Raw genomic sequence first — 11,881 nt, 5'->3', positions numbered from 1 at the left:
GCTGGAATTGCCTCGAGGCTGACCAAAAGGCTTCTTCCATGACCTTAATGAACTCCTCCCATGAGCTAAGGCTGCATCCACATAGGAATACTAATAATTTGTAAGGAATAACTGAAACTGTGAAAACCATGTTTGGAAAATATATAAAATATATAAAATTCCCCTCCCACCCCTGCGGGCGTTCTATCCTCCAAGCTGGGGTCCTCTACCAGAGGCCTGGGAGCTTGAGAGTCCTGCGCAGTATCTTAGTTCCCAGGTCTGCGCTCTTCTGGACAGAGATCTCCAATGTTGTTCCTGGGATCTGCTGAGCACATAGTGCTTTGATTACCACCGGGACCACTGTTACCTTCACCCTCCACATGTTCTCCAACTCTTCTCTGAGCCCTTGGTATTTCTCAGGTTTCTGGTGTTCCTTCTTCCTGATGTTGCTGTCATTCAGAACCGCTACATCTATCACTACGGCTGTCTTCTTCATGGTTGGAGAAAGAGAGGAACCAGGCATGGAGCTCTGAATGCAAGGCAGTGTGTTTATTTACAGTGGTAAAAGGTTAACAACAGTTCAATGTGCAACGTAGTCAGTTGTGTCCCCCTTCCCGTGCTCAAACAGTGCGTGGCAGTGAATTTTCCTTCCTCCTCCAGGTAGACTCCCATGCTTGTGATTCTCCTCCATCCCTGTTCCTAGTTGCACACAGAACAGCAAACAGTTAATCACTCATCTGGCAGGCAACACTTAACTACGCAAACGGTCAGAGAATACTACCAGGCTTAGTGCAATACTCCAGCGCTGACTGTCGTTCAGCCACACCAGCTCTGCCTAAGATGGTGGATGATTAAAGGCAGCTGTTGGCTGGATCAGTTGCAGGTGTGGCGGCTCCAGAGCGGCAGCACACCCGGGTCGGACGTCACTCATTGCCATGCGACCTCCGTAAACAATTGCCACGGAGCCGGAGAGGAAAATGAAAGAGAGAGGAAAACACACACACACAGGCAGGTCGACCGGTCGGGGAACCGTCCAACCCTGACATTCTGTTTGTCTACCACCACTATGTCCGCTTGGTTAGCCATCACTTTTTTGTCCGTCTGTATCTGGAAGTCCCACAGGATCTTAGCTCGGTCATTCTCCACCACCCTTGGGGGCGTCTCCCATTTTGACCTCGGGACTTCCAGGTTATACTCGGCACAGATGTTCCTGTACACTATGCCGGCCACTTGGTTATGGCGCTCCATGTATGCCTTGCCTGCTAGCATCTTGCACCCTGCTGTTATGTGCTGGATTGTCTCTGGGGCATCTTTACACAGCCTGCACCTGGGGTCTTGCCTGGTGTGATAGACCCCAGCCTCTATGGATCTTGTGCTCAGTGCTTGTTCCTGTGCTGCCATGATTAGTGTGCTGTCTTTCAGTCCAGCTTTGTCCAGCCACTGGTAGGATTTCTGTCAGCCACCTCCTCTATCTGCTGGTGGTACATACCGTGCAGGAGCCTTTCCTTCCATGATACTTCCTCCTCTTGCTCCTCTTTCTTGGGTTTCTGCTGCCTGATGTATTCACTGAGCACACATTTGGTTGGGGTGATCTTCCTGATGTATTCATGGATGTTCCCTGTCTCATCCTGGACAGTGGTGCTGATGCTCACTAGTCCTTGGCCTTCTTCTTTCCGCTTAGCGTACAGCCTCAGGGTGCTGGACTTGGGGTGAAACCCTCCATGCATGGTAAGGAGTTTCCTGGTCTAAGAAGTCCTGGACTAGGGACTCTTGTTAATTATCTCACTGAGGGGGTTCAGGCCTATGCAGAACAGCAGTGGGCACAGAGCATCTCCTTGGTAGATCCCACACTTGATGGTGACCTGTGCTATGGGCTTGAAGTTGTCCGCCACATCCCCATTGAGTTCCTGATGAAGGCTCTCAGGGTCCCATTGATCTTGTATAGTTCTGGGTATTCCAGTATCCAGCTGTGGGGCATTGAGTCATAGGCCTTCTTGTAATCAATCCAGGCAGTGCACAGGTTGGTCAGCCTGGTCTTGCAGTCTCGGCTGACTGCTCTGTCTACCAGTAGCTGGTGTTTTGCTCCACTGGTATTCTTGCTAATTCCTTTCTGTGCCCCACTCATGTATTGAGTCATGTGCCTGATCTTAGCCGCTATGATGCCTGAAAGGAGCTTCCACGTGGTACTGAGGCAGGTTATTGGCCAGTAGTTGGATGGGACTGGTCCCTTCTGGGGGTCCTTGAGGATCAGGACGCTCTGGCCTTCAGTTAGCCATTCCAGGTGTCCCTCGTCAACTAGCAGCTGGTTCAGTTGTGCTCCTAGATGCTCATGGAGTGCAGTCCATGAGGCATGAATCATGTTGGGGCCTGGTGCTGTCCAACTCTTCATACTGGAGACCCTTTATTGTCTTCTACTGTGATGGTTACTGGTCCCTGTTCAGGGAGCTTGCTGTGGTCTGCCCTCAGACCCACTAGCGACTGAGCAATGCTGTTATGGGTTGCATGCTTCTCCCATATTCTCTTCCAGTATTACTGTCTCCAGCCTTGGTGGTGCTGTTCTCATATTGTTCCCCTGCTACTGAGAGTACACCTTGGCTGGTTGTGGAGAACAGCTGGTTCATTCTCCTGCCTTCGATCTCTCTGGTGGACCTCTCCAAACAGCTGGCCAAGGCTTTGAGTCTTTGCTTGGCAGTTTCCGGCATCTCAGGTATGGGCAGCTTGCTGTACTTCTTAGGCACCTTCTTTGTTGCACCTTTCTGCAGCTCTAGTTTCTGTGTGTGTGTGTGTGTGTGTGTGTGTGTGTGTGTGTGTGTGTGTGTGTGTGTGTGTGTGTGTAACTGTTTTGCACTATAATTTACTCATAAAAGAGTTCATTTAAAAAAAAATCAATTTTCATGCATTTTTTATAAATAATTTTTCCTTCATCCTTTATTCTATAGTAAGAAATATATAAATACCACGAGAGATAAAATATGTACTAAACATACACTTTACTCAAAGTTCTTTCCTTTTCTTTTATATATAGAATATATTTGGTAGAAAAGATTGTGGTCAAATGCTTCAAAAATAATTTGATAATAACACATCTCAATATAATGTCAGAAAGGCAGCTTTCCTGGTAACACTGTCGGATATCTACACACAATCTCAGGCAGCACCTGGCACAATGTTTCCCACAACACCAACACCTATCTCACTGAGTATGAAGAATGTGAAATATGAGACGAATGTTTCTGTGTAATTCCATATGTATCCTTTTGAAGACCGACTGTCATCCATCCATTTTCTTAAACACTTCTCCAACTATAGAATTATTCCTTAGTCTCTGGACTTTTTGTACTGAAATATATCTTCACCATAACACATGAAGGTAAAACTGTTTACATAAAATAAATAAATGTAATATTGTTTCTTAAGGAATATTGTAAGTTTTCATTAAACCCAAATTAGACGACAAAGTCATTAGTATTCTATTGTACCTGTGGCTGACAATGGAGCATAGTAGAATCATAAACTATGCTCCTATAATTAAGGTTAACCATTAGGTGAAGCAGCTAACTAAGGCACAACATGCTTAAATACAGTGTTATAACCAATAAAGTATTTGCTAAGGTAAAAAGTGGACCTGGTTTACATTGGATAATCAGGCATCATTAGAACGATGGTTGACCTTTTCTTTGGCTCTTCGTCTGGCTCGCTCCAGTTCAGCCATCATGGGTAGGGGACCCTCATACATGTTGGTCTTGATTGCTCGAAGTTTCTCCTGGTAGTCTTTTGGCAAGCCGTTCTGTTCTGCTCCCATTACAATCACCTGCAGTCATTGATGAGAATATATTTGTTATAACCATGACAGCAGCCACAAATGTCAGTTGTCAACTGTCTTCAGTGTAATAAAGCAAGAGTGAGCTTCCTATAACTTTTAGGTATACCCATTGACCTGTTTCAGGGCTCTAGACTAACTTTTTGCCATGGGCGTACCGGTACGCCTAACTTTTTAAAGTTAGGCGTACCGGCACAAAAGTTAGGCGCACACAAATTTTCTAATAATTGATATAATATAAAGTGTTTTTCTGGATACACTGTGCTTTTTCAGCATTCAAAGATCAGAGCACTGGCTATGAATTTCAGAAGGATCAGGCCTTAACAGAAAAGTTAGCAATAGTTCTTTTCCTATTACAGCTACATCCACGTCTGTCCTGCCTAGGCTGCTCACCAGGGCTGGGTATCATCACTGATTTCTACAATCCATTCGATTCCGGTTTTCAAAGTCCCGATTCGATTCAACTTAGCCTCAGACAGTCAGAAATATTATAATTCTGATCATTTATCAGCACTGACTTCATCAGAATTGTGAACATCACAGCAGATGCCTTTGTGTGAAAGTAACTGAGAATAAAACAGAAAAACATGAAGGAGATTTTCCTGGTCTGGCTTTTTATAGCAGATAACCTTAAAAATATTCTACAATGTTCTGCATATAAAGTTTAAATTTCTTCAGTATTGAACAACAGAAAAAATAGGCTTTCTTGTCCGAGGTCATTTAAGTGAAAAAGAAAAGAAAAAGACAGCAGCCACAGCCTGTAAACAACGGTAGACTGGTGGGTAATGAGCGAATGAATAATACAGAAAACAGAGATTGGAGACGGAAACTGTTCTTGAAGTACAGAGAGAGAGAGAGAGAGAGCTAGCTGTGCATGGAGTGTGATTTTAATAGTCGTGGAAGCAAAACAGCAAAATTCATGACGACATTGATCAGATGTGAAGCGCAGTTTGCTGCTTCTTTTGCTGCTGGCTCGGTGAATTTTGGTTGGAGAGACAAAACCTGCAGCTCAGAATCAGCGCAAAAAGACGTAAACACAGCGGACCGGACGCATCAGGATCGCTGAGCTCCGACAGCGTGTCCGTCTGCGGGCCGTCGGGTGAGGAAGCCGAGAAAGACGAAGCTGATTCTGATGCGTCGGCTCTGTGTTTACGTCTTTGTGTGGAGTCCGTGTACCTGCTCTCATCTGCTGTTTGGTGGTTGTTGAAATGGTTTTGTGAGCTTTAATCTGAGAATCTGGCGTTTCTGGCAAAACACAGTTATGTTTAAAAGTCGATTCAGGATTTAATGAATTGATATCGCTTTATTCAAGCTACTCACCTCACACTTCCACCTGCACTTTCAACTGGACCACGGCCAATCAGAGAGGTCCCGCCCCTGACTATCTCTGATTGGTTTAGTCCACGATAGGGGCATAATGTGTCTGTTGTTGACCACAGGGAAGGTTGCAGATTTTATTTTATTTTATTTTTTTGCTACCCGAACAGTTGGTCGCACAGGTGCAACCAAATTATTTTTTTTTAGTCGCACCACTGAAAAATTTGGTTGCATTTGCGACCAAATTGGTCGCACTCTAGAGCCCTGTGTTTGTTCTAACCACGCATTTGAATGAGAAAGAAAGGCGATTTAAGGAAGTTTGACTATGTCATGGTTGTTCGGACGGGCTGGAGTTTTCCAGAGATGGCTAATCTACTGGAATTTGTCAGCACAACCATTAGTGATGTGCGATACCACTGATTTCCTTTCCGATCCAATACCAAGTAAAATTCTGTACAAAAACTAAATGTTTCATTGTATTTCATAATACAGTATATAATTGTATTATGAAATTGTAATAACAGGGCTTCATAATGATTAGACAACATCAGACTACTTGTTATTGCTTAATAATGCAGAATTATCGTATAGAAATAAAAAACCTGAAGTTGTGTGCTAGTTGAACACGTTGCCTGCAGCACTAAAGGACTCCGCCAGAGACGTCTGTCTCGCCCTAGCAGCACCTGTCATGTCACCTCAACATAAGCTCATCATATTCTGTGATGTCATTTAGTCTGAGGTGTTTGACGAGGTTAGTGGTCTTGCCACATGTATCGCAAACCATGTCTTGGCTGTTTGTGGAGGTAAAATACGTCCACACATGACTCCGTTTACGCTCAGCCATTGTTGTGAGTGCGCACGCCAAGGGGCTGCGACACATTCGCATATGACTATGAAAGGTGTAAGAAGAAGTAGTTCCTTCCAATTTAGACGATCTGAATGAAATAGTTTCTTTCCACTGTTCCTGTTAATGAAAATCTACAAATTTACCCCAAAGTACTAAAATATCAATATTTTAATATGAGAATCGATTCTAGAACATAAATTATTGGAAGAATCGATATTTCAATATCAATCCGCACACCACTAACAACCATCTGCACCGTTCACAAGAATGGACCAAAAAAGAGAAGATATCCTGGGAGTGGTAGTTCTAGGTGTAAAATGCTTTATTGATGCCAGAGGTCAGAGGAGAATGGGCAAATTGGGTTGAGCTGATCAGAAGGCACCAGTAACTCAAACAACCACTTATTACAGCCGTGGCCCTGTGAAATAAAAAATGTCACTTTAGGGCCCAACACGTTAATATTGCAAACCACGCTACGCCTAAAAATACTGTGCATGAATCAACATTTAACCTAAAGAGATGTTTTTGATTGTGTGAAAGACTGACGAGATGTGTGGAGGCCATCGTTGCATTTTAATATTCTTTTCATAACACTATTATATTTTCTATTTTTACTAACATTGATTGGTACTTTACACCAAACACAAATGAAATACATCTGAACTTTTTAGATGGAAGTAAATTTAAAATAGTATTTATAAAATTGCGTACATTTTTTTTTACTTTATTCTTTTATTTATAATATTAAGTATTGGCAAATATAACTTAAATAAGCCATTGGAAATGAATTACAGCCAACTAAAATACGTGTCTGTTCTGAGTCCTAGTGAAACTCAAATAGGCTTTAAATAAATTTAGCTTACTGAAAGCTCTCAACACCTGCAAAAATTACATGCAGAGTGCAAAATATAAGCAGAGCAGTACACACTTCTTCAAATATCAGTGGGCTGGTTCAGTGTCAGGAAGATGGGAGTGAGACAGCTTAGCGTGAGCCAGAGGTTTGATCTGTTTGGCCTGTAAGCAGGTCGACAGATAAGTGATTTAGTATACATATGTACATGTTGGCTAAAATAACACAAACACGTTGTGTTCTGATAGAAATAAGATAAGCTAATACATATTAAGAAGGTCAAGAAGTTTCTTTCATGTGGACTTCGCTATGAGTTTAATTTCCAGCTGTCTCAGTTTTCATGTTTTTTTTTTCCAGATGACAGGTTGATAATTTACATTAAAAAAAAACGAAAATAAAAGGAAAGGAAACAAAATGCACTATTTGACTGTTTTAATGTTTTCTAGGGTCCCTGTCAGTCTCGGGGCCTTAGAATCTATCACGTTTCTCCCCAAGGTATTCAGATTAGCATCTTTGAACCTACAAAATGTTGAACCTTAAGCAGATGGGCTACAGCGGCAAAACATCACACCAGCTGCTTTTCAGGTAAACACAACTGAGGCTGCAACTTGGACAAGCTCACCGACAGTGTTGGGGAGTAACGGAGTACATGTACCGGCGTTACATATTTAAAATACAAAATATGAGTAACTGTATTCTGTTACAGTTGAAATTAACGGATTGCACGGCGGTATTTTCCTGTTTCATATGTTCGGCTATGCTCTCTCTTTTCTGATAATTCCACGCTGTTGGAAACCCAAACAAAACACGCATTAAGAGGCTCTAATGTCTGTGTCCCAATCTCGCGGCCCATGTCACCCCTACTTGCGACCCGCATAATGGCGTGAAGAAATATTTTTTAAAATTATTGTTCAAAAATTATTTAACATGAAGGCAATAGGCAGAGTGTTACAGGCGTAGCCCTAAAGAATGCAGCCTCATGGGCAGTGTAGTCCAGCTGTAAGTAAGCTATTAAGACTCGGCTGTACGCTGTGTTCGTGTTTCCTCTCAAACAATAAGTTTGGTTGCAGCAGCCTTTCAACGCCTCTCTCTGTCTCTGCTAGCAAAGTGACCCAGAGAACAAAGTAAAGCTAGTTTTCAGCTACGAGCCCGACACGAACCCGACGTATTAGCCAGAGGTCCCCATACTACGGTTCGGAGCCGCGGACCTGTTTTATATACGCACTGAATAGTTTCTATACGAGATCACTGCAAAAAGTGCAGCCTTACCTAATGTCCACCTACTGTTACTCATTTATATTAAGATTTAAACATCTAGTTGGTATTGGTATGGAGAGTAACCTCGTCATAGTAATAAATCACACAGCAATAGTACATTCATGTAGTTGTAAAAAGCATGATAATATGTTAAGTAATCCGAAGTATTCAGAATACCTTACTCTCATTGAGTAACGTAACAGAATACATTACAGAATACATTTTGGGGCCTGTAATCTGTAATCTGTAGTGGAATACATTTAAAAGTAACCTTCCCAACACTGCTCACCAAAACTGGACAAAATAATACTGGAAAAAAACAGGAGGGTCACAATTAGGCCTCGTATCATCAGTTCAGGCTGCTAGTGTTGCAGAGGCATGCACTGTTTCTGGCTTCCTCTTTGAACACAGTTGTTTCGGTTTCTTAAGTAGAGTGGGATATTTGTATCATGGACATGCAGTCGATAAACACTGATTAATGTGAAAGAACGTTTCCAGCACATTTTTGAATCTACATCACAGTGAGTTAACGCTTGTATAAACAGAAAAGGGGGTCCAAACAAGTACTGGCAAGGTGTACCTAACAACATGACTGAGTATATGTCAAGCTTTTTATCAAAGAAACAAAAAAATGCTTTGTTAAATGTATTTTTTAAACATATTTTTCCCAGCTGTTTCATAAATGAATTAGGGTATGATCTGCAGTGTTTAGTTAAGTTGAATCTGTAATCCAGGTAAGGATATTCCAGGAGTTTCTGTTCACTTGGCTTGTTTTAGTATTACCACCAGTGTGTTAGAATTCAAAGATGACAGTAAATTTGAGAATGCCCTGCAGTTCAACAGATACAAGAACAAGCAGAACAGAGGGAACAATGTAGGTAACACACTGTAGAAGACAAAGGTATCAAAACAAAGGCATGCTGTTAGGCATGTTTGGAGCGCTCGTATGTGCTGAGGAACAGTCTAGCATTTTAGCTCACAAGCTGTGAGATCTGTAAAACATAGCAAAGCAATGTGTGTCCTAATTGTTTTGGCCTTTCACATAGTCAGGTGATGGGTGGGAGTAGCAAATGAATCCCTTTTCCAGATGAACCACAGAGAGAGAAATGGATACAAGTAAACATATAACCTGAAAGTAATTCATTGTAAATTCTGTATGTGGTTGGGTTTTACAATGCTGGCTTTGTTTAAATATATATTTTTAAGTGAGAATAAGTGTGTGGATAGCTGATACTAAATATGTTTAGCTAGGACTTATATATACAGTAAACTTTTCATTGTTGCTGATTCAGCTTTATGATCATTTTGGAGGATGAAGAACCTCTCATAAAAAAGCGTGACGTATAATTCCCTCTTGCCCCTCTGGGCTGTCTTTATCCTTCACACTCGGGTCCTGTGCAATTTGTTGTTCTGGACAGAAATCATAACTGTTGTTCCTGGGAACAACAGCTAGCCCCCTAGTCACTCGCCTAGCTTGGGAATTACTGCACTGAGTTCTCTGGTTACCACTGGGACCACTTTGCCTTCACCTGCCATGTCTTCTTCTTCTTCTTCTCTTGGTCTTTAATATTTCTCAATTTCTTTGTCTTATTTCCTGATATCGCTATCATTCGGTATAGCTGCATCGATCACTACGGCCGTCTTCTTCTGTTTGTCTACCACCACTATGTCCGGTTGGTTAGCCACCACCATTTTGTCCATCTGTATCTGGAAGTCCCACAGGATCTTAGCTCGGTCATTCTCCACCACCCTTGGGGGCATCTCCCATTTTGACCCCGGGACTTCCAGGTTATACTCGGCACAGATGTTCCTGTACACTATGCCGGCCACTTGGTTATGGCGTTCCATGTATGCCTTGCCTGCTAGCATCTTGCACCCTGCTGTTATGTGCTGGATTGTCTCTGGGGCATCTTTACACAGCCTGCACCTGGGGTCTTGCCTGGTGTGATAGACCCCAGCCTCTATGGATCTTGTACTCAGAGCTTGTTCTTGTGCTGCCATGATTAGTGCCTCTGTGCTGTCTTTCAGTCCAGCTTTGTCCAGCCACTGGTAGGATTTCTGTCAGCCACCTCCTCTATCTGCCGGTGGTACATACCGTACAGGGGCCTTTCCTTCCATGATGGTTCCTCTTCTTGCTCCTCTTTCTCTGGTTCCTGCTGCCTGATGTATTCACTAAGCACACACAGTTGTGGCCATCTTCCTGATGTACTCATGGATGTTCGTTGTCTCATCCTGGACAGTGGTTCTGACACTCACCAGTCCTCGGCCTCCTTCCTTTTGCTTAGCGTACAGCCTCAGGGTGCTGGATTTAGGGTAGAACGATCCATGCCTGACAAGGAAACTTCCTTGTCTTGATGTCAGTGGCTTCTATCACCTCCTTTGTCAGCAAGGTACCTGATCACCAGCAGGATATAGGTATTGATTGCCTGCATGTTGTTCTTCCAATTCATCTCACTCCTCCAGACTTGCCTGACCCTCAGCAGGGTCTGACGGTCAGGCCTGTGGGATTGCCAGGTACCTGTAGCTGTCCTTGTTGTCTGCAATGTTGCCTTCTGGTAGTGCAATCGCCCCAGTTCGGACTACCTTCCCTCTCTTTGTTACCAATCAACTACATTTCTCCAGTCCGAACGACATTCCAATGTCATTGCTGTATATCCTGGTAGTGTGGATCAGTGAATCGATCTCTCGTTCACTCTTGGCATACAGCTTGATGTCATCCATGTACAGGAGGTGGCTGACAACTGCTCCGTTCTGTAGTCGGTATCCGTAGCCAGTCTTGTTGATGATCTCACTGAGGGGGTTCAGGCCTATGCAGAACAGCAGTGGGGACAGAGCATCTCCTTGGTAGATCCTGCACTTGATGGTGACCTGTGCTATGGGCTTGGAGTTGGCCTCTAGTGTTGTTTGTCACATCCCCATTGAGTTCCTGATGAAGGCTCTTAGGTTCCTGTTGATCTTGTATAGTTCTGGGTATTCCAGGATCCAGCTGTGGGGCATTGAGTCATAGGCCTTCTTGTAATCAGTCCAGGCAGTGCACAGGTTGGTCAGTCTGGTCTTGCAGTCTCGGCTGACTGCTCTGTCTACCAGTAGCTGATGTTTCATTCCTCTGGTATTTTTGCTAATGTGCCCCACTCATGTATTGAGTCATGCGTTTCTTCATCTTAGCCGCTATGATGCTTGACAGGAACTTCCATGCGGTGCTGGCACAGGTTATTGGCCAGCAATTGGACGGGACCAGTCCCTTCTGGGGGTCCTTGGGGATCAGGACTGTCCGGCCTTCAGTTAGCCATTCTGGGTGTCTCCCATTGGCCAGCAGCTGGTTCATTTTTGCTGCCAGACGCTCATGGAGTGCAGTAAGCTTCTTTAGCCAGTATGTGTGGGCTGGGCCATATCATACCATTCACGGTAACACCGGTATAATGTTGGGCAATGATAAGAAAATGAAATATGGCGATAGAATATGGGTAAAACGTGCATGCGCAGTGCCTTTGTTTTCATACGCACATGGCGGAAAAAGCATGGCGGCGACGCAGAATGAGAAGGACGAAAGCGGATTGTTGAATGAAACGGATGAACCAGAACTGGTTTGTAAAAATGCTGCAGCTTCACTGGTGTGGAACTGGTTTAGCTTTCGTCCGTCAGACACACAACAAAGCACTATTTTTGGTAGCGCATGCTAGCGGGCCGTCGTTATTACCGCGTTGTTTGGAAAATACGGCGCACTTAAAATCACTCCTTTGCTTTTTCTGAAAATCAACAGAGCCCCTTATAATCCCGTGTGCCTTATGTATGAACTCTGGTTGTGTTTACT

General features: G+C 43.5%; 1 protein-coding gene across 2 annotated transcripts in view; it reads right to left on the bottom strand.

Annotated features, from left to right (window-relative positions):
* Nucleotides 1-264: 264 nt before the first annotated feature.
* The window catches only part of ggctb (gamma-glutamylcyclotransferase b), a 14,785-nt gene continuing 3,168 nt past the window's right edge, over nt 265-11,881 (bottom strand). Inside the window, exons 4-5 of one of the 2 annotated variants that reach the window (XM_085290241.1) lie at nt 3,650-3,790; nt 265-678 (exon numbers count right to left, since the gene is read on the bottom strand). In XM_085290241.1, coding sequence (XP_085146367.1) covers nt 529-678; nt 3,650-3,790 — 291 coding nt within the window. In that variant the 3' untranslated portion in view covers nt 265-528. Of the gene's footprint in view, nt 679-2,942; nt 3,791-11,881 lie in introns of those variants that run through there. The other variant, XM_085290242.1, reaches the window with a different exon arrangement.

This window comes from Mchenga conophoros, linkage group LG11 (genome assembly GCF_057382185.1).
Source record: "Mchenga conophoros isolate Kocher_MC1m ecotype Shallow Benthic linkage group LG11, M_conophoros_male_GT1.1, whole genome shotgun sequence".
NCBI lineage: Eukaryota > Metazoa > Chordata > Actinopteri > Cichliformes > Cichlidae > Mchenga > Mchenga conophoros.
This window is presented reverse-complemented; position numbering and strand designations above follow the sequence as displayed.